The sequence below is a fragment of the Anolis carolinensis genome, chromosome 4, assembly GCF_035594765.1.
Source record: "Anolis carolinensis isolate JA03-04 chromosome 4, rAnoCar3.1.pri, whole genome shotgun sequence".
In the NCBI taxonomy this organism is placed as follows: Eukaryota; Metazoa; Chordata; class Lepidosauria; order Squamata; family Dactyloidae; genus Anolis; species Anolis carolinensis.
The window spans coordinates 81894088-81917996 of NC_085844.1; the positions used below are offsets into that span (position 1 = coordinate 81894088).

Genomic DNA, 23909 nt, shown 5'->3' on the forward strand with positions numbered 1-23909 from the left:
ATAGGTGCTTTTACATTGTAGAATTAATGCAGTTTGACACCACTTTAATTGCTATGGCTCAATACTGTGGAATCCTGGGAGCTATAGTTCAGTGGGGCACCAGAACTCTTTGACAGAGAAGGCTAAAGATCTTGCAAAATTCTGTCATGATTCTATAGCATTGGTCCATGGCAGTTAAAGTGGCAGTTAAACAGCAGTAATTCTACGGCGGAAAGACATTCTCTGCCTGTCTAGTCTATCTAGCTGGAGGTTTTTGGCAGCATCCACACTGAGAGGATGATGGCGGAGGCCAGTACAAAAAGGCGTTCAGTGACAAGTGGCAGGATTGGGACATTGAAAACCTTTTTGGATAAGGTATGTTCATTTCTTAAGAATTCAATGTTCTAAATCCAAAACGGACCTCAGATTTGCTGCACCACATACAGGTTTTTCCGTTCAGTGAAGCTTCATCTGAGGCCCCTTCTACACTGCCATATTACATCCAGATTACCTACTTTGAACTGGATTATATGGCAGTGTAGACTCGGATAATCCAGTTCAAAGCAATTCATGTGAACTATCTGATTTGATAATCTGAATTATATGGCAGTGTAGTAGGGGACTGGGAGAAAGCCTGCAAGTGACTTCAAGGCAGTTCAACATGTTTTTAGTTGTTTGTACAAGGCTTACCTTAGATGGTTGTTTAATTTTACATCTGCCTATTGTTTCCAAATGAAAAGTTTTATGGAATATATTGAACTGCTTTTATTTTTTGTGGTAAAGGAATCTATCCATATTCTTTTCATGTTATTTCTGCCACTGGTACCGAAGTAATGTCCAGGAACACCACTTACTTTGTTAACTGAGGAATACCTGTACAGGCGGTCCCTGACTTACAAACGTCCAACTTACAAATGACTTATAATCAAGAATGGAGATGAGACAACAGGGAGTGAGAGATATCTACCCCTTGGAAGGGAAATTCACTTCCAAAAGTGTTATCCTGGGGAAAAGGTGTCTCTGCTAATGCTTTATCACCAATCCTTGCTTCCATAATAAGCCAAATTTTTCAAAATTGAATTTTCACAGGGACAGAGAGTGAGCTGAAATCTTCTGAACAGGAGCACAGACAGGGGTGTTACCCTTCTGTCCAAAGTGTATATGTGTGGCTGGAGTTACATTTCAAAAATGTAACTCCAACATATATAGAAATTCAAATTAAGAACAACTTACAGAACCAATCTTATTCATAATTTGAGGACTGCCAGTACTGAAAACTAAATGCCTTGATTTGTTTTAAATGATATAGGAATGAAGGACAAACCCTCACCTGGACTCATAAACCAATCCTAATGATAACTATTGAGCTTATATTTTAGTGGTTTGCTGTTATCATGAAACTTGGGTTGGATCTACACTGCCATATAAACCAGTTTATCAAAGCAGATACTCCGTATTATTTGCTTTGAACTGGATTATATGAATGTACACTGCCAGATAATCCAGTCCAAAGAAAATAATCTGGATTTTATATGGCAGTGCAGAAGGGGCATTGGAGAAATGATTGAATACTGCAGTATCATTGAATCTGCTTGATCAAGCTCCCATGATGAATATGAAGTATTGCTGTTAATCAAGAGTGGGGAAAATGTGACCTCTGGGAGCTTAGAAATTCCAGCTCCTGGAAGCCCTAATCAGGATGACCTGTGTAAATGGATTGTAGAAACTATAGTCCAAAGCATTGGGAAGATCACAAGTTCTCATCCATGAAAGAAAGCAACTGATTAGAGCTAATACTTGCTAATACAGCAACGCATTGTTCGGTATTAATCCCATTTCCAAATGTTACTTAAATTGGAAATGTTTTGGTTTTCTTTATGAACATATATGCAGTAGTACAGATACTAATAAAGCTTTTATAAATTGGTAAGAATACTGAAGAATAAGTATTCAGTTATTATAAAATCACAATTAAGAATTCCATAATTAAAGTTTTTCTCAGGGCGCTTCTAGAAAGTGCCAAAAATCCCTATTTTAAAAGCGGGTTTTAAAATCCCAGGATCTGATTGCAGATCCCCACACAGACCTGTAAATCCTGGGATTGGGTCCCCGCTGTCCTCACATCTTCCTCTGCAACGGAACAAAATGGAGGGTGGTTGGGAGACATCCAGCTGAAGGTTTTTTAAACCCTTTAAATGTGCACAGGCAAACATCTTAAAGTAAACGCAAGCACATTTCTTATCTCTCTCTTTTCCTAATTCTTAACGCAAGCTCTGTTTAATATTATAAAGTGTGAAATAAAGAGTTTCAGAGAGTTCTAATTGCTTTCCATTTGTTCTTCCTTTGAACCAGCTGTGTGTCCGTTTGACAACCCAAGCTGTAAAGCTGTAAAAAAGTGGACATGCACTGGAGCAGTCACAACAGGGGGAGGGAAGGAAATCACATGTTTTGCATGACTGCAGGGATATACAGTCATGGGGAAGTGCACATTTTCCGGCCGAAATTGGGATTTAAACACAACTTTTTAACTCGCTTTTCATCTGTTAATGCAAATCAGCGTGGATTTACCGCTAGGGTCATTTAGCTATCCCCCTTTTAACTTTATTACTCCTGCATTTTAGGTGCTGTGTAAAATCGTCCCCACAAGCCAAGAAGAGTCCTTAGAGGACAAGTATATCTGTTCAAAGGCAAGTGTTCACCAGCTTCTTTTGCATTTTGAATCATTATTTCCAGATTTTGTTTGGTTTTATAAAAAAAAAAATAGACCTACCTTTTGTAAAACTTTAGTATGCAGGCCTTTAATCTTTTAGGATCTATTCAGTAATAAGTCTCATTGAATTCAGTTACTATGTATAGGGAGGGACTCAGGCTATGGCATTTAGTACAGCCACTTAGTGAATGTAATGTGTAATTACTCCTAAATACAATAGTTGTTTAAAGATATTCAACCATGCCCTCAGGGCCTTGCTTTTGAGTTGCCACACAATAAAATAAGCAGTGAAATCAAACTGATTGGTAAGCACAGAATGGTCTCTAGCTATGTAATGAAGTGTCATAGCTCTTTAGTTATGCAATAATGTACTGAGTTTAGCTGTTGCCATTGCTGTTGCCTTCAAGTCATTTCTGATTTATGGCAGGGTTTTCTTGGCAGAATTTGTTAGAGGCCTTCCTCTAGGGCTGAGAGAATGTGACTTGGCTAAGGTCACCCAGTGAGTTTCTATATTCCAGCAGGTATTTGTACACTGGTGTCCCAGTGACCACAAACTACCACAGAATGCTGAATCCCTGACTTCTGTCAAATCTGTAGTAAGTGCATAATTTGAATTTATATCCACATTGACTGCTGTAATAGTTATGACATTTTCCTTTTCTTTTACTCCTTCTTCAAGGCATGTGTTTGCTCTGTTCTGTAGAGTGGCATCCAAATGCATGTTAAATTTTATATTTTTAGAGCCCCCTTTCCTCTCCAAATTGATAATTAAGTCTGCACAGCACTTTTCCTTTCCATCTTACAAAATGCAGACAATGCACTTTTGCCGTGTTTCAGTATGGCCAAACACATCTTGTTTTATCTCTCCTCTGAACTCCACCCCATCTGTGGTCAAGGGAGATGTAGCTTATCGGTCAGGGTGAGCAATTGCGCTAGAGACTTCAGAAGAGAATCTTTCTTTGGTGACATTTTTGCATTGTTCAATCTTTTATGGTTATTTTTGTGTTTCTTTGAAGTGTGGTTTCCCCTCTTCCCAAAATCTTTAAGGGTATTATCCTTTAGGCTTCCATCCATCCAACTGTCATGTCAGCATTTTAAAATACATTTTTATTTGTAGGGAATTTACAGTTCATTTTTGTGGTTCCTTGTACATTAACCCTGTTTCAATGGGCCACAGCCCATGTAAATATGTGGCACTTTGTAACTTCATTGGTGAAACTGTAATTCCTCCATGATACTTTGAATCAAAGTATGCCCCTTGTCTTAACTAGAGGGTATCCCAAAAGTCTCTAGATGTAAGAAACATTAACAAACTCATATATTTTTAATATTGTTACTTTGTGTGTGTAGAAAGAGATGGCTGACATGTGAAGAATACTTTGTAAATATGAATATTATGTAAATAAAGGTGCATTTAGGTACAATTCATCATTATACCCATGTATGGTGACTTTTGTAAATATGAATATGTTGTTAAATAAAGGTACATTTAGTGGCAATTCAACATTCCCCCTATGTTTGGTGACTTTGGTAAATAAGAATATGTTGTTAAGTGAAGGTGCATTTAGATACAACTCACCACTCTCCCTATGTATGGTGCCTTTTGGGACACTCTGTACTTAAGACAAAGGACATATGACTTTATCAGATGAAAGACCTCATTACATTAAGTCACCTAACATGGGTGACTTAATCCATGGGGTAGTGGGCCTCACAGGGGCTACAGCTGATTGATCCGAAAGGCAGGCTTGGAGCCAATACCAGCTCCTGCCTGTTTTTTGTTTCAAGTTAGTTTTTGTTTCATTGGGGGCCATTTCGTTTTGTGCCATCCGAATGGACAGTACGAAACAGAAACACGAATGAAACAAATGGGACAAAGACCACATCTCTAGTAATGATAGTGTGAATAATCAAAACTTGGTTAAGATCGTGCTTGCCGTTCTGGAGGGACTCTAACTTTTGCTTCTCATAGAGGTGGCATGGGGATTTGGTTAAGCAGTTAAAATCCATGAGTAAACCAGGATTTTTTCTGACCTGAAAGATTTTGGGGCTGGTTTGAACTCCTAAACTGCCCCCTTGGGTACGGGCCAGTGAAGGGGGCACCCTCGGGACTCAGAGCAGGTTGGCTTCTCAGCTCTCTCAGGCCCCTTCCATAGAATCATAGAATAATAGAGTTGGAAGAGACCTTACGGGCCATCCAGTCCAACCCCCTGCCAAGAAGCAGGAAATTGCATTCAAAGCACCCCACCCCCCCACAGATGTCCATCCAGCCTCTGCTTAAAAGCCTCCACAGAAGGAGCCTCCACCACAGTCCGGGAAAGAGTTCCACTGCTGAACAACTCTCACAGTTAGGAAGTTCTTCCTGATGTTCAGGTGAAATCTCCTTTCCTGTAGTTTAAAGCCATTGTTCTGCGTCCTGGTCTCCAGGGCAGCAGAAAACAAGTTTGCTCCCTCCTCCTTATGACTTCCCCTCACATATTTGTACATGGCTATCATGTTTCCTCTCAGCCTTCTCTTCTGCAGTCTAAACATACCCAGCTCTTTAAGCCGCTCCTCATAGGGCTTGTTCTCCAGACCTGTGATCATTTTAGTCACCCTCCTCTGGACACATTCCAGCTTGTCAACATCTTCCTTCAACTGCGGTGTCCAGAATTGGACACAGTGTGATTCCAGGTGTGTTCTGACCAAGGCAGAATAGAGGGGTAGCATGACATCTCTGGATCTCGACACTATACTCCTATTGATGCATGCCAAAATCCCATTGGCTTTTTAAGCTGCCACATCATATTGTTGGCTCATGTTTAACTTGTCCACGAGGACTCCAAGGTCTTTTTCACACGTACTGCTGTCGAGCCAGGCGTCCCCTATTTTGTATCTTTGTATTTCATTTTTTCTGCCTAAGTGGAGTATCTTACATTTGTCCCTGTTGAACTTCATTTTGTTACTGTGTTTCCCCGAAAATAAGACAGTGTCTTATATTAATTTTTGCTCCCAAAGATGCTCTAGGTCTTATTTTCGCATTTATTGCTGAACAAAAAATTGAACATTTATTATATACTCTACAGTAGTTGTCATCACAAACCAGCATAACCAGACAAACTGAATCCTATCAAGAATTTCTTGTTACTACCATTATTTCCATGTACAACACTCTATGGTATGTACATTTACTGATCCTGCATGTCCTGGTGTTCTGTTCGGGGGGCGTGCTTTCAAACACAAACTTTGCTAGGTCTTACTTTTGGGGAAGCCTTATATTTAGTAATTCAGCAAAACCTCTACTAGGTCTTATTTTCTGGGGATGTCTTATTTTACGGGAAACAGGGTAGTTTTGGCCCATCTCTCTAAGCTGTCAAGATCGTTTTGAATTCTGCTCCTGTCTTCTGAAGTGTTAGCTATCCCTCCCAGTTTGGTGTCATCTGCAAACTTGATGATCGTGCCTTCTAGCCCTTTGTCTAAGTCGTTAATAAAGATGTTGAATAGAACCAGGCCCAGGATGGAACCCTGCTTATGGCACTCCTCTCGTCACTTCTTTCCAAAATGAAGACGAGGCATTGGTGAGCACCTTTTGGGTTCTTTCGTTTAGCCAATTACAAATTGGCTGAATAAACAGCTGAATAACATCCCACATTATCTTCTTAGAACTGGAGTATATGGCAGTGTGGACTGATATCCCAGTTCAAAGCAGATATTGTGGGGTTTTCTGCCTTGACATTCTGGGATATAGGACTGTGTGGAAGGGCCCTCAGCTCCCTTTCCAGCTACGGTGGCTGCTGGTGGTGATTTTTTGGACCATCCTCCAAAAAATCGGGTGCCCTGACAAATTTATGAACATCCTGCGGCTCCTTCATGATGACATGAAGGCAACAGTCTTGGACAGCAACGGCTCCCAAAGTGACCCATTCAAGGTGGAATCAGGTGTCAAACAGGGATGTGTTATTGCCCCTACCTTATTTTCCATCTTCATCGCTATAATACTTCACCTTGTTGATGGGAAGCTTCCCATCAATGTGGAAATCATCTATCGGACAGATGGCAAGCTATTTAACCTCAGCAGACTCAGAGCCAAAACCAAGGTCACCACAACATCTGTTATAGAACTCCAATATGCCGATGACAACGTAGTCTGTGCGCGCTCAGAAGAAGACCTACAAGCAACTCTAAACACCTTCGCAGAAGCATACAAGAAGCTCAGCCTCTCACTGAACATCGAGAAAATCAAAGTGCTCTTCTAACAGGCACCAGCTACTCCCTCTGCAATGCCAGGAATACAACTTAATGGTGTAACATTAGAAAACATTGACCATTTCTGCTACCTTGGCAGCCACCTCTCCACAAAAGTCAATATCGACACTAAAATACAACAACGCCTGAGCTCTGCGAGTGCAGCATTTTTCAGAATGAAGCAGAAAGTGTTTGAGGATCGGAACATCCGTAGAGATACCAAGGTGCTTGTTTATAAAGCCATTATCCTCCCAACCCTGCTGTACGCCTGCAAAATGTGGACAGTCTACAGACATCACACCCAACTCCTGGAGTGTTTCCATCAGCATTGCCTCAGAAAAATCCTGCAAATCTCTTGGGAAGACAGGCAGACAAATGTCAGCGTGCTTGAGGAAGCAAAGATTGTTGATGTGATGGCACTGTGTTGCCAATTTGTAAGCCACCCTGAGTCCCCCAGGGGAGAAGGGCAGGGTAGAAATACCGGAAATAAAGACCACCAGCATTGAAGCGATGCTCCTATGCCATCAACTCCACTGGACTGGCCACATTGTCCAAATGCCTGATCACAGTCTCCCAAAGCAGTTGCTCTACTCTGAACTCAAGAACGGGAAATGTAATGTTGGTGGGCAGGAAAAGAGATTTAAAGATGTGCTTAAGGCCAACCTTAAAAACTGTGGAATAGATACTGAGAACTGGGAAGCCCTGGCTCTTGAGCGCTCTATTCGGAGGTCAGCTTTGATCAGCAGTGCTGCGGAGTTCGAAGAGGCACGAATGGAGGGCTTAAGGGAGAAACGTGCCAAGAGGAAGGCCTGTCAAGCCAACCCTGACCGAGACCGCCTTCCACCTGGAAATTGATGTCCTCACTGCGGGAAAACATGCAGATCAAGAATAGGTCTCTTCAGCCATCTACGGACACACCCCCAAGGTGGAAGACAATCATCCTCGAACTACGAGGGATCGCCTAAGTAAGTAAGTAAGGCTCCTGGCGTCCCATGTCCTTCTTGGAAGAGTGCGAGCTGAAGGCATTGCGAAAGCAGCTCCACTCCGCATGGTCCGCCTCTCCCTCCCTCTTTCCCTCAGGGGGTCATTCAGAACCAGAGTGAATGGGGCAGAGAAGCCCAGGAGGGGACTGAGGCTCCAAGCGGCGCCCTGCCCCTCTCCCTCCTCCTTTGTTGCCCTTTGGGCTGAGGCCGGCCCGCCCTTTTCGGTGCGCGCGCGTTTTGTTTTGGCCTCTGAGGGAGCGGGAAGACCCTTCCTTCCTTCAGAGGCGGGCGGGGCCGAGGGGCTCCCCCGGCGCGAGGGCCTCGCCAGAGCCGGGCTTGGCGGGCACAAACAGGAAAGCCTCGCATCTCTCGCGCAGCCTGTGTGTGCGTGTGCGCGCGCGCGGGAGGGGAGGAGTTCTCCCTCGGTCTCGCTCTCTCTCTCTCTCTCTGCGCACCACTCGCCCACTCCCTCACTCACTCTCTCGCAGCCTTTGTGGCCATGCCTTGAGCTGAAGAAAGTGCGGGCCAAAGAGAGCGAGGAAGAGAGGGAGAGGCTGCCTCGAGACCCCCTTTTCTGGTTTTCCCTGGGACCCAGCATGCCCCTTCGGTGGACAGGAGAGAAACCCAAGGATGAAATTGCTCTGGAGAGCTAAATGGTAAACGAGAGCTTCCTCGCTTGGCTTCTGCTGCTGCTCCCCTCAGGCGAGGGAGAGGACTTTCCCTTTCCTCAAAAAACTTGGGAGTGTGAAAAGATGCTTAGCTTTGCTTTCTCTTGTCCGCGAACGAATGATTGAGATGAGGGAAGCCAATTGTATGAACTTTTTGTACTAACTTTTCTTCTTCCTCGGTCACAAAGTTCTATTCGTTTCCTTCAAGATTTATGGGTCAGGGGGGTGGCGGCGGAATCAAAGGTTGGATCTACACTGCTTTATATCCCAGGATGTGATCCCAGATTATCTGCTTTAAACTGATGTCCCTTCCAGAACCATATAATCCAGAAGATATATCAAGGCAGAAAATCCCACAAGATCTGCTTTGAACTGGGGACCTTTCCACGCTGCTGAATAAAATCCTACTTTTTCTGCTTTGAACTGGAATATATGGCAGTGTGGACTCAGATAACCCAGTTCAAAGCAGATATTGTGGGATTTTCTGCCTTTATTGTCCGGATTATATGGCTGTGTGGAAGGGCCCTGGGTAGAGCTGTAGCCAAGGGGCGGGGGTAGAGGTTCAACCCCCCCCCCCCCCAAATCAGTTTTTAAAAAAAGAAACTGGTTTACTTATGAATTTTAACTGATTAACCAAATCATGAGTGTCCACTGAAGTTTATCTGTCTTGAGTGTCCACTGAAGTTTATCAATGGAGCCTGATTTCTAAATTATTTTGCGTTATGGAACTATTTTTCATGATTCGCTAACCCCCCCCCCCCCACATGATTTTTTTTCTGGATATGATCCTGGACTCAGATAACTCAGTTCAAAGCAGATATAATGGGATTTTCTGCCTTTATATTCTGGATTATATGGCTGTCTTGAAGGGCCCTGGGTTATCTGAGTTAGCAGTGTAGATTTATATGATCTAGTTCAAAGCAGATAATTTGGATTTTATATGTCAGTGTAGAAGAGGCCTTTGTCAGATTAAGTGGCGTAAGAGAGATTAGGGCCCCTTCTACACTGTCATATAATCCAGATTTTCAAAGCAGATGATCCATATGATCTGCTTTGAACTGAATTATTTGAGTCTACACTACCATATAAGCTAGTTCAAAGCAGATGATCTGAATTTTCTATGGCAGCGTTTGGATAACTGTTTGCTTCAACTTTGTGACAAGAGTTAGAAAACTTTTTTCAATGTGCGGAGAGCACTCAGCAGTGTTATTTTCGTGTTTAGATAATGTCAGATTGCTTCCAAAAAGTGAAGAGCCAGTCTGCCTGAAACGCCTGCTTGTTTACTGTTTGAAGATTTGATTGTTTTAATGGTGCTCTGCTGCCTCTTCAGCTGGAAGAGTAATGACAATGTGTGTTGGGGGCGAGCAGGGAGGGAGTGTTTCCTGATGAAAAAGACACTGTAAAACTATTTCAAATATGTGCGAGTCTGGATTGGGGGGGAGTGGGGAGCAGCTCAATGGAAACACAGCGTATCCAGATATCGCAGGCCAAGGCAGCCTGCCAAATGTATCCCAGCTTTGCCTCCATTGAAAAACATCTTGCCTCACTTTGCGCTTGTCATATCTACAGACACTCTGTGCTCCGAACCCCTCCAACAAGATGTAGCTTGGCTGACCTAGATTTCTAACTCTTAGAAAGAAAGGGACCAATGCCTATTGCTGTTTTAAATGACCCAAGTATTCCTTTTCCCCCCTTCTGTTGCAGAGCTTAATTCAGGACGGGGGTGAAGAGGTAGAAGAAGATGCAGTCTATCATGTCACCCTCAAAAGAGTACAGATCCAACAAGCTGCTAGTAAAGGAGCAAGATGGCTTGGGGTGAGTACAAGAAAAGAGCCACCTTGGCATCTTGTTCAATTGCTTGGTGGACTTTGGAGTCCTGGTAGAAAGAGCTGAATTCCAAGTAAGAAGCTATACTGTGAACTGTACCAAAGCCTGGTTTTCACATTAGAGCAGCTCTGCTTTTATGCATGTGCGAGATGTGAAATGTAAAGACTTGGAGCAGCTGTCATTTCAGTGCAGTTTTTAATCACCTTTTGTGAATACCGGGATTTAAATTAGGCATACTTTTTGTGGGTGGGAGGGCCCATACCCCAACTGTACTGTACAGGCTTCATTGACATGCAGAAGGTTCAAATCACAGCTTCTTCTGTTAAAAGGACTGTTATGGCAAGACTGGGAAAGGCTTGTGCATGTGATTATATAGAGCTGCTGCCAATCTGAGAGGATGGAGCCAGAGCAAGGTGGACAAGAGTTGCATTTGTCCTGGCTCCGTCTCCTGAGTTTCTTTGCATAAAAGTCTGAAGGACAGTGTGATAAAGCTGCGTGGGCTTCGGTCTGATTGGGATTTGGATGGGAAACTTTTAGTGGGAACTTCCTCTAAGCCTTTTCAAACTACTGTGGATGAAGGAATATCTACCACTGTGTTATTTTTCTTGCTTAGTTGAGCACTTCTACCTGTCACTTGTTGTGATGCAGTTCAAGTTCTTCACTGTGTATAAATCCACACATTTGTGGCAGATTAAACATTTATTTATTTATTTACCCCATTTCTATCCCGCCTTTCTCTACCCTGAAGGGGACTCAAGGCGGCTTATATGTGGCAATTCTTCGATGCTTTAACACATACAAAATTAAGCTTAAAATAGATTGAATTAAAATTAATACATATTAACGTTTAAAAACATTACATTCAATATTAAAATATGCCATCCAGAAATCATAGTCTGAGGCCCTTCCATAGTCATTGCACATGTGTCGAATCCATTATTGCATTAAGCTATTAAGAAACATAGAGTGAATGTAGCTAAGCCCCATTAGCTCCCTACAGCAGGGATGGGAATATCACTTGAAACTGTGTAGATGTATCTTGTACAATGAACTGGGAGATGGGATGGGAGAATTCAAAATGACTGTTCATTTTCTGATGGGTCTATGGACCGTAATAAATGTTGTTGTTGCTGTTGGATAGGGACCCTCTTGTAGTCCGGAGATCTTGGGACTTCTACTCCCAGAATCCCCAGCCAGCAAAACTAGTGGTATGAAAATGTGGGAGCTGTAGCCTAAAGGAAAAGTCAAAGCACAGCTGCTTTATAGGACTAAAGTTGAAGTTTGCTTTAAAGGACAGCAGTACTACTCGCTGCTGAGTTACAAAATAGATACAGACATTGAAATATATTTTGTAATCAGGTCAACTTCTTTTTCATACATACAAGAGACCAGAAATAACTCAGAATTCTTCAAGGATTTTAGGATGTTTGTTATTCTAAATATACTTATGAGGAAATAAGCACCCCTGAATATTTTTCTCTTACTGAAATTGCCTAGGGTTGAGCTTCCCAACATGTATATCATTTTACCGTCTTTGGGGAGTAGCAGTAAATACCTCTGCTCTTCACTGATGACCTACGGTAGCCTCCTTTGATATGTCACTTTCCAGATGTGAGGAGTACATCTACCATCTTTCTAGGCAGCATGGCTGCTGGTCACAGTTGAGAGATTTACTTTCAGATCTAATGAAGTAGGGTCTACACCCCCAGTGTCCCAACACCATCCTTTAACCCACTGATACTTGCATGCCAGATTGAAATAGGCTAGTGTAAATCTTACCCACATGCTAACCATCCACCAGATTTGATAGGTCCATCTCCTACAATATTTATTACATTGTGCATGCCTGGCTCCTATTAGAGAAAGATAATCAGTGCATGAATGCCAGTTTGGTCTGGATTTACAGCAAGCATGATTTAACCCTTGGATAGCTTGAAACAGTGTTGGAATAAGAATTAAATCATATTTTACTGAGGATAACTGAGAGAATTGTATTATCATCATAATTAAGATTATGCGTGTAATTTTGGGTTTTTTTTATTGTCTTGCAATAGGAAGGCATGAAGACAAGGCACTTTGTGTGCCCATTACAGAGAAATGCAACTATAAATAAGTGAAATAATGAATATTTAATAATTTGTAAGCTGTCTTGAGTGCTGTATAGCATAAAAGCAGTTTATGCTATACATATATCTGTATCTATATTAAATCAGTTTGCAATGAATAGAAAATGTCTTTCAGAAGAAGACTAAGAAAATTAACTGGAATTGTTAGCTTTCTATCTTCAATTTGCTTTTCTCAAAGCATTATTTTTGTGGCTCTATATATGCCAAATAATTTAAGACTTCTCAGAACTCTATAGAGATCTAACTTAATTAAAATCTCCCTCAAGTGCCATAACATTATAAAACAGAATGGTCAGGGAAGATTAGTAAACTTTGCCCTACACATGGATAGGGCTATGAGTCTCTCCCTTTTCATATTCCCAAGAAGTACCAAGTGTTCTCAGCAGAACAGATGATGTCGAATCAGCTTCCTTCGGGTGGCAGATTGCCCATCTATGTCTCCTGTTTGTAGTAGAGAACCAGGGGAAAAATTAAATATTTTTCACAGATGGTAGCTTTTGCTGGGGCACAAGGCCACTGAAAATGTCCTATAGATAAGATTAAAATGTGAAATCATAGCAGAGAAGCCCAACTAGGATTCCCATGTAAAAAAAAAACCAAAACAAAATCCTTTTCATATTGAAGTGGTGAATGTGATGAAATTAAAACCATGACAGGAGTGGCATTCCCAATGTGCCTTTATATATCTGTGGGTATCACATTGTAGAAATGAAACATTTCCATTTCCCCAGAGATATGCAAAACTCACGCCTTTCAAAACAATGCAGGATATGAAATGCATTACTTTATTTGGGAATGGGATTAAAAGCCTAGTTGTGGTTTTGTAAAATCATTGAAAGGCGGGAAAACAAGCTAAGGAGAAATATCAATCTTCCAAAGCCATGATAATAATTAGAAGTGAAGTATATGGGACTTATTATGAAAATCAATGTTGATACTGTGGTAGGGACAACAAGAAGTCCTACCGTATTACTTTACCAACAAGAAGACTAAAACATAAATATGGCACCAGACGCATCTCTGCTCAGTGCAGCATATTCTAGAAATCTCTAGTAAAAAGGAAGGGGGAGAAATTAGAACATAGATTTTGGAGGTTGGGTTGACAAGGGAAATTAGGAAAGAGTGGTGGTCATATAAGAAAGCAGAAAAGAAGGACGACATGTAAGGATGGTGCTGAAGAGGATCTGGAAATGAGGAAGGGAAAGAAAGGTTGCTGAGGCAGCAGCTGCTTCTAGGAAAACATCTGCTGTCTGAGGCAGTCAACTTCATGGTAGTGGCTATGTATTACCAAACTCAGCATCATCTCACCCACAGTTTGTTTTAATAAGGGAAACTATAAGTATAGGATGATAACTAAGACTTAGTACTGGCAACTTTGATTCCTTGAGCTATGCCCAGTTCCTTGTTTACAGAATTACAAGTGGTCCCTTTAGCCGTGGGATTTGCCTGCTGCTCACTTAGGAAAATAGTGGTGGAGTTCAGGCCACTGCACTCTTTACCTTTCTTAAAGTAACCTCCAGTAACACTAGTTCCTTATTAGTGTTGCATAATAAGAGTTTGGACAACCAAATTAACACGTGCACACTGTCAGCAGTTCTCACTTAAAAATAGGAACTGTTACTTTCTACATGGATCAGCAGGGAATATTTTTCAGTACTTTGACGTTAGTTCTCTGAAATGCTTCATTAAAAAAAAACCTATCCAGAATCTACTGCACTTAGTAAACAATGGTCATCAGGTGTTTGTTCTGCCATGTTAGGATTAACCATCTTTTATTCAACAGACACACACAATAAAAGTTGGAATATACAATGCTGAATAGATGGATGTTTATGTAGCTGAGTGTTAATTCTTTGCTAAAACAAGAAGGGATGTGATAAAGGGTGTGTGTCGAAAGACTGTGGGGGAGCAGTTATAGGGAAGAAAAAAATAAATGACTATTTTTGGTGAATTCATATTAGATGGTACCATGAAAAGGATTTTTCAGTTTTTGTATGATTGAGGACTAGGTACTTTTTACATCGTGTTATAACCTGAAAGCCAAAGTAATTCTGTATTTCAGTTGATCTAGTAAAACAGAGGGGAGAGACCTTTGGCCCAGGAAATGTGTAAGAATACAACTCACACAATCCCTTTGTCGTAGGTAGTGCTGGGTGTACCTTCTCGACACTGATGTCCTCAATACGAGGGGGCCCAAGTGACGATCTTGTGCTGAAGTAAACATGGGAACTTGTCCTGGACCAGGATAATATCTGGAAATTGGGGGACTTGGATCAAACTCACTTCCTGTGACCCTGTTCCAATTTGATTGCAGTTTATTTTGTCAAAAGATCATGCATGGGTCATTTATTGGCAGTGTAAGAGTGGTGTGTTTGTCTCAGCAGGGCTAAAGAGTGGGGAGGAGATGTAGCTGGTAGTTGATGTGTTGTTTAGGCTTGGGTAGAGCATCAGTTTGGACATTCATGCCAACACATGAACACATATCACATATACAATGTGATGCACCATTTTTTTCCTTTGTTCCAAGATAACACAATCATACAAATATAAACTGTTGTCAGCTCATTAATGCTGTTATGCTCCTGAAGACAAAATACTCTGTTGCTCAGATAGGCAATGTGTGGCCCTTTGGATGTTATTGGACTGATTCCTGTCAGTCCAAGACAGTATTATTATTATTATTATTATTATTATTATTAATAATAATAATAACAACAACAACAACTACTACTACTACTTTACTCTTATATCCCGTACCATCTCCTCAAGGGGACTTGGGGTGGCATACGTGGGGACCAAACCCAGTAATACAGCAATCAATTATATCAACATAAAATACATTTCAATTACAATGAATCAACACATGAAAACATAGATCATAAAACATAACTCAACAACAACCAATAACTGATAGTCAAGCGCAATGGGCGTGTTAAGAGCTGGAGGCAGGGCGATAATAGGGCATGTGAAATATGTTGCAAGGCCACTGGTAAAGGGGCTAGGAATAAAGTGCAGAGGCTGGGTATTAAGATAGATCTGGAAGGACTAAGTCAAGTTGTAACCGATTAATCAAAGGCACATTGGAATAACCAAGTTTTCAGGTCTTTCTGGAAGGTGACCAAGGTGGGGGCTAGTCTAATTCTCTCTGAGAGGGATGATGGGAGTTGCAATAAAGATCAAAGTATGAACCATTCTCTTCCCCTGCTTCATAGGGTAAATGAATGCAGGCAAAGATTCAGCAATGGGCAAAAGTTATGGGGCATTAACTCTTGTTGTGAATATATAAGTATTTACAGTTATTCATGAATTATTCATGAGGTACCCTGTCTTAATATCTGATGAGGCAATAGCTGTTATGACCTCTGTCTCATGGAAAAAGGGCTCTTTGGATTCAAACAAATTAGAAGAAGAGCTAGATTTGCTCCTTAGTAACCTGACTGCATGTGTCTCATCCCTCCTCCCCCCCCCCCGCCCCCCGGCAACTTAACTGGATAATAATATCAATTAAATAAATCCCTGTTAAAAGTTGACTCATCCTTGCTTTGTGCTGAGACAAGCCATTTCAGTTTTCATATTGTCTGGCATCTGGTATCTTTGTCTGTATGAGTTGAATTTCTCAAGGTGGATATCAAATATATTATGCCACTTTTCACAGACATGTAGGAAGGTCAACAGCTGTGGCGCAGCTGTGGCGCAGCTGTTGAGCAGCTGCCTTAAATCACTCTGACCATGAGGTCATGAGTTCGAGGCCAGCCCGTGGCGGGGTGAGCACCCGTCAATTAAAAATAAAAAATAGCCCCTGCTCGTTGCTGACCTAGCAACCCGAAAGATAGTTGCATCTATCAAGTAGGAGATAAGGTACCACTAAAGTGGGGAGGCAAGATTAACTAATTTACGACCTGGAATGAGGAAGTGCCGTCAGTGTGGATGATGAAGCAGCTGCTCCCCCCTGTGGCCAGAATCGAACATCCCCTCAGAAGAAGGTTAACTTGCCTCTGCGTGTGTCTCTCAGTCTCTGTTTGATGTGTTTATGGGCATTGAATGTTTGCCCTATGTGTGTTATAATGTGATCCGCCCTGAGTCCCCTTCGGGGTGAGAAGGGCGGAATATAAATACTGTAAATAAATAAATAAAAATAAATATTTATTTCATTGCTTGTAGTTATAGCATTCTTATTATTATTTATATAGCACCACTAGCTGTGCCCGGCCACGCGTTGCTGTGGTGAAGTATGGTGGTATGGGAAATAAAGTATTGAGGAATTGGTGGTAGTTAAGGTAAAGGGTAAAGGTTTTCCCGTGACATTAAGTCCATTATAAATGGGTTATATAGCTGTGTGGAAGGGCCTTGAGTCTACACTGCCATATAATCCAGTTAAAATCAGATAATCTGTATTTTATAGGCAGTGTGGAAGAGGCCTAAGTGAGGCCTAACTGTGCCTGTCCCCTGGGCTGAGTGGGTTGCTAGGAGACCAAGTGGGTGGAGCTTAGCCTTCTGACTGGCAGCAATTGGATAAAAACAATTATTCCTCTCCCTCTAATTAGGACTTTATTTTTCTTTTCTTTTTTTGTATGAAAGTAGAGGCATGGATGAGGGGTTGTGCTGCCAAGTTTAGTGTTTCTGGGATGTGTAGTTTTGTTGTTTTGTCCTAGGCCGAAATTTCATTACCCTTTTATATATATAGATCAGTATACATGGTACTTTACAGGAAAAGTTTACAATTTTGATAGTCCCTGCCATCAGGCTTACTATTAAAAATGTCAGGAGACCCAAGGAAGAAGGGATGGCAGTGAAGGGGGATATTAAATTCAGCCCGTGCTGGCTGCTGTTCTCTCCCTCTGAACACGATGAAGTTGCGTCTGCCCCTCAATTATTTCATATCGAAGTCACCAGGCATTAAAGCAGTCCCTATTTGCTATGTCAATAGATTCCAGATAATTTCACAGGAGCTTTGAACTAATGACAGGTCAGATTACAAGGGTGGGAGGCAAAGCTTTGTTTAAGGATCTTTCGTCTATCCCTTTACAATCCCTTCTTTGCTTCACCTAACCTTTCTTCAACTCTCTTAGGGCCCTTCCACACATCCATATAACCAAGAATATCAAGGCAGAAAATCCCACAATATCTGCTTGGAGCTGGGTTATCTGAGTCCACAGTGCCATATATTCCAGTTCAAAGCAGAAAATGTGGGATTTTATTCAGCTATTTGGAAGGGGCCATACTTCTCCACTCCCTGGCCTGGACAAATCTGAATTTGTTGATTACTAGTGTCCAGAGATTGCTGATACAATTATATCAAAGTTCATTGGGGATCTGTAAAATTAAACAGTCTTTTTTCATTTATTTGTATCAAGCAAATGTCATTTGAAGCAAAATATAACATACACATTAAATATTACTCATATTTACTCAAAGACAATGTGGTGTTCAGTAATTCTGGATCTATATGTTTATTGCTAAATAAATTGTAACATATGATGAAAGACGTCCATTGATCAGACTTACTAAGGCACATAAGTTGCCTATTTCATTCATTCTTGAAATCCTGCATGTCATGCTTACTAATCAACAGCAAATATTTACAAACAACATTGAGAGTTCCATGAGTGTTGCCACTGTCGCAGTTATAGCTTGCAAGACCATGAAATCTGTTGACTGAAATAGTATAATATCCACACTAAGGGGACCCTGGATGTGTACCTCAGAGCTATTCAGTCTTTACAACTCACTATTTAATTTTGATTAATTTGAATATGTTTTTGTCTTTGAGACTTGTGGATCTTCATTCAAAAGGAGGCAGGCTTCCCTAGCCAGGGTATAGATTTGCAATTGATATGACATGAAAGAATAAAAAAATAAGCAAGCAAGCCAGGACATCTGCCAAGATTTGGAGTTTGAGGGCTCAACTGTTGTGGAGCATACCTTCTTTCTTACAACTATGGGGTAGAAGTGAAGAAATGCATCATGACTTTGAGTACTTATTTCAGGCAAGGCAAGAATATTGTGTCCAACTTGCATAATTGTGTAACTTTGCTCTAAAGCTACAATGAATTACTATTACTTCCATTTAGAAAAGCATCAACGCCTTACTGTTGAGGACCTTTTGATATAGTAAACTAAGAGCTAAGGTGCTCCATCTAAGGCAGAGAAGCTTCCATCAGAAGGAATGGAAAGTGCTTAGGGGTAGCAGGGACTTCTCTCATGGTCTAATAAATGGTATTTCTGAGTGTTACATATTGGTTTCATGACCATTATTGGCTATGGGAAAAAGACATCCTGGCACAAAAATTATTTGTCATTCCCACCAGCAAAGTGCTTCTTTCAAAATGACCTGCCAGTGTGTAAAAGTAAAACTTTGTTGATACTTTTAAAGAAACATAGTGGACGTCTGCTGCCTGACAGAACTGGGTCTTTGAAGTTTTTACACAAGCTGGGCCTTAAGAATGGACTTTCTCTTGGTGGATACCAGTCTTCAGGATTGGCGTCCACCAACACTGCTCAGTGGAGAGCAAGAAACTGGTGTCTCAGCTCATTCCTTTTCCACAATTGTCATTGGAGTTGTCTGCCAAAAATGTTTCACTTTAGCTATGCTTCTTTCTTTTATCCTTCAAGCGCCATTTTTCTTTTTCCAAATTTTGCCATCAAGCCTGGAGCTGTTGCTTGTGTTTGTCCTCAAAGTTTTAAAAAATAAAAAATAAAAATCCATCCCACTGTCATCGTGGACTGTTTCTTGGTCACAGTGAAGTGTGACAGAATGCTTGGAACTGGCTTTTTATAGAGCATCATGCTCCATTTTAATCATAGCAAAGTAGGTCCACTGAGTATTGAAAAGCTTATAGTTATGAGATGTTTTGTCCCTGGGGCGAGAGAGCACATATTTGTAGTATAATGGCTGTGTATGAATTTGGCCTATTATGACTTTTTGCTCTTGGATATAGATGTTTTCTTTGTTCAGCCTAGTTCCCTGCCTTCAGAAAGCATCTAAAGAGATCTGTCCCAGGGGTCTCATTATGGCAAAATGGTCTGTGAAAAAGTTTATAGAGAAGTATGTTAACCACTTTTGCATCCCCCAGAACTGAAGCAACTCCCCCGCCCGCTTACAGTTACAAGAAGACTCCTTGGCTGAGGTCATGTAACTGTAAGACCTGCCAAGAACAAAAATGCTTGTAAGTTATAGCATTCCCCTCACCCCCAATAAATGAGTTGATACATAAATGCCAAATTCCTGAGCTGTTGTTTTAGCCACAGACATTGTTCTTGGTTTTACTCTTTATAAACTCTTCCACCCCCACTCCTTGTTTTGCTCAATTTTAATATCTTTTATATAACTCTGTAGCAGTCAGTATACAGCTTCTACAAGACCTCTTCAGTAATACAAACTAGAGATTGCTTTTTCTCAGGTCTCTTTCTCTCTTTCATCTATTGGTTCTCAGGATGCAGCTTGGTGAACAGGACCAGCCCTACCTTTGGGCAAAGAGAGTTGCTTTAAGAAGAGCCGGTTAAGGAGAAGTGAAGTGTCAAAGGACAGAGCTATGTATACTGTGCACCTCCTAAACTTGTTTATTTCCTTCAGGTACAGTGGAAGATGTTCACAAGTGTTCAAATAAGGTTCACTTCTTGATCTACTTTTGTATATAGAATGAGTGGAGGCACTATCTTTTTTTCTTACTTTAGTCAGCCAAATGGGTTGGGCCAGTCCTGCTGATGAATTAGTAAGATCTGAAGTATGCCCACTCCTCTGGCATGGGCTCTACAACCACAGCTTTCTTAGCTTTGTGCATATCAAATTTGTACAGATCAAGTAGGCCAAACTAAATATATGAAAGACAGGAGGACATTGCATATTGTGTTGAAAGATGCGAGCTAGGTATTCTTTCTGCCTTCTACAAGGCTTTATGTAGTGTCTTTTAAGGGCTAAGTACAGAGGACAACAGTAAAGGAAATCTCTGTTCTTCTTCACATAGAAAGTCAAAGTCTGACAATGGCTCCTGAAAGTAAAGAGAGTTCTGCTCATATGGCTATGGTGTTTTGTTTCCAAAGATTTCTATAGTATGGTTTTCAATCATTGTTAAGACATTATATTTCTTTTGAGAATCTTATAATTTCCACAAATTCTGATTAATGTATAATTGCCTCATCCTTTTGATACAACAACATGTTAGTAGGCTGAGAATAGCTGCAATAATATCAATTGGCAGCAAGCCTGAATTGGTTAATGCTGGAAAATCACAGAAATTTTTGAATTAAAACATTGACTTCAGGTTGAGATGTTGCACATCCAAAACCCTCACAATTATGTTTGGAAGTGTCATTTTCTTTTACGTTTTTGCCAAAACATTTTCTAGGATGGAAATGTGGGAAAGGGTAGTTTAAGCTAAACTTTCTGTTTGTTCTGGTTTTTTGAAAATGTTTTAGGGATGGAACCTAACAGTGCAGTCTTGGACATGTATACTCAGACCTTAATCCCCTGAAGTTCAGTGGGCTACTTCTAGGTACCTACCGGTATGTGTGTGAAAAGGTGAAGCCTGGATAAGAAGAATCTGGATTATAGTTCTAAAGTTTGGTGAACAGTTTAATTACTGGAAATAGCATGCTATAGTGAACACCCAGAGATGGCCTTTCATTCTTCCATTCTCTTTTGGTTCTGTTTGCTTTGTAAATATTTTTGTCAGAACATGCTGAAAATCACATCTCTTTCATAATAGACTTGTAAGAAGACATCAAATTGTTTCCCTATGGAAGACCAGAGAAGAAGGTTGTACAAAAATTAGGCCAAAATTACTGGTATGGGAGTCACAGTCTGCCCGGGCAAAACATGTTGTGTGTTCTTGACTTTTGCGGCCTTAGACCTTACACATGACTCCTTTGGAAGGCTGAAATCATTGGAGCAGAAATGATGCCAAAGAGTCATGGTACCAGTATGATTCTCCAACACTTAGTAGAGCTCCCGGGGAAGCAAGGTGTTGCCCAAGCAGTGGTGATACTTCAAGCAGTGAATCACACTTACTGAATGTCTTGGCATCATTTATTGAGTAAAAGAAAGAAAGACCTCAAAGCGGTATATTTTGAGGTCAGTGTGATTAACCATATCTGTTCCTTATCATCTGAAGCTAGATCATACTGGAGAATGCACAGTTATGGGTCACATTGGGGCTTCTTAAACTTTTCCACTCACAACCCCTTTTGGCCCAATACATTTTTACATGACCCCCGGTATATAAGTATATAAAATAGGCATAAAATCAAACATTTACTGTTAACAAATCATTATGGATAGCTTGCTAAACAGGCCGATGTTCCTTTTTGTGGAGTACAGCTGAAGCATCTACTGCAGAGTCTACTATAAACATTGCACAGCATATTTGTGTAAATGTCTTAAACAGCCACTACCTAGTGGCTGTTTAAGAAAACCTTTACTGTTTCCAAAAATTTTGGGACCCCAATATTAAGTTAAGGGGACCCCATTTGGACTTGGGACCCACAGTTTAAGAAGCAGTTGGTTAGATAACATGGCAGACACCTGGACAGAGCTTCTTATGTTTTTGAACTGGTAATTTAGTTACTTCTTTGGATGATAGCTCCTTTATTCCTGAGGTTCTAGGAACTGTTTCCCAAAAGAAAAACACTTTTGAAAAGAATATAGATAGCGACTTGAAAAGTCTGAGCCACCAAACACGCAATGGTGATTGGTCTTTAGCTCTTTTTCACAGCATGCTTCATGTTTCAGCATGTTTTGTTAAGTATCAGCACAGGATGAAGAAAGCATGGTCTGTGAAACTGACCTCTAGTAACTATCACCTAAATGGTTCTGTATTGTGGTGATCAATATACTGAGACTCAAAAGGAGGACAATTCACAATGGAGCCCAAATCTGAAGTTCTAGCCCATGTTTTATAAATGCCTATATAAATGTAATATTAAAGATTTGGCTTTTTATGCCTCCATCAAATTTAATGGACCCACTTCTGAATTTAGAAACATCACTTGTTATTTGCTATAATTCAGGGATTTATGTGGCTCTTTAGATATGATTACAATGCAAGTGTCATGAGTCCTAGCCATTATCACCAATAAGTGAGGAATTATGGGGATTCCAGTCAACCAATCTTTGGAAGCTTGTATAATTCCCACCTTGTAAGTGTTTGACTAGGGATCAGTGCATTTATTTGAAAACTTTTAACTTTGGCTTCTGCCCTCCTTCCCCTACCCCACTTCACATCTCTCTTTTTGTAAGTACATATCTGTCTCTCTGCAGGTGTATATAAATACCAGTCTTTCTCAGTCTTTCTCAGTTCAAAACTTATATTCTTCTATTGCTGTGAACTCTCATAAAATTCAGATAACAACAACAACAACAACAACAACAACAACAACAACAACAACAACAACTTTATTCTTATATCCTGCCCCATCTCCCCAAGGGACTTGGGGCGGCTTACATGGGGACCAAGCCCAGTAATGCAACAATACAATACAACAACATAAGATACATTCAATTGCAATGAATTAATACATTAAAAATATAAAAAACATAAACAGAAACTCAACGACAGCAGATAAACAGTAACCAAAAGCAGGGCGCAATGGGCGTGTTAAAAAATTGGAGGCAAGGCAATAAATTACACATTTGCAATATATTGCAAGGTCACTAATAAGATGGGCCAGTAATAAAGTGCAGTGGCTGGGTATAGGTGGAGGTAAAAGGACTCTGTCAAATTGTCCTGAATTAGTCAAAAGCACATTGAAATAACCAGGTTTTCAGGTCTTTCCAGAATGTGGCCAAAGCAGGGGCTAATCTAATTTCTCTCTCGAGGGAGTTCCAGAGCCATGGGGCCACCACCGAGAAGGCCCTCTCCCTTGTCCCCACCAATCGTGTTTGGGATGGCAGCAGGAGAGAGAGAAGGGCCTCCCCAGCCGATCTTAAAGTTTGCGCAGGTTTGTAGTAGAAAATGCGATCGCAATGACAGGCTGGACCTGAACCATTTAGGGTTTTATAAGTGATAACCAGCACCTTGAACTGAAACTGGGTACTTATTGGGAGCCAGTGGAGTTATTATTTTTTAATTAAATGTATTGAAAGTTTTTCAAAAAAAGAGAAAAAACAAAAAACAGAGGAAATAAAAACAAAGGAACAAAAAAAAGGTGGGGGCAGGGAGATAGCTAGTGAAACGGGATAGAGGAATATGGAGGAAGAGGTAAAAGGGGGTAATTTTGGTGACCTCCATTTGCTTTCAAATTTTCAAATTTCTTAGTGTCCTGTTCTTCTATATCTTGTACCTCCCTTTCATCTGTTTCAACATATGGATCCAGTTCCCATGTGTCTTCCTTGTAATTAGATTATCATTTTCATTTTTTTCTTGTTTCATTTATGCTTTAACTAAAGTCCAGCCCA

At 40.8% G+C, this 23909-nt stretch overlaps 1 protein-coding gene across 1 annotated transcript in view; it reads left to right on the forward strand.

Moving 5' to 3' along the window:
* The first annotated feature begins 8251 nt into the window (after nucleotides 1-8251).
* The window catches only part of rgl1 (ral guanine nucleotide dissociation stimulator like 1), a 94663-nt gene continuing 79005 nt past the window's right edge, over nucleotides 8252-23909 (forward strand). The window contains exons 1-2 of the mRNA XM_062980729.1: nucleotides 8252-8552; nucleotides 10269-10379. Of these exons, the coding sequence (XP_062836799.1) occupies nucleotides 8550-8552; nucleotides 10269-10379 (114 nt within the window). The 5' untranslated portion in view covers nucleotides 8252-8549. The remainder of the gene's footprint in view (nucleotides 8553-10268; nucleotides 10380-23909) is intronic.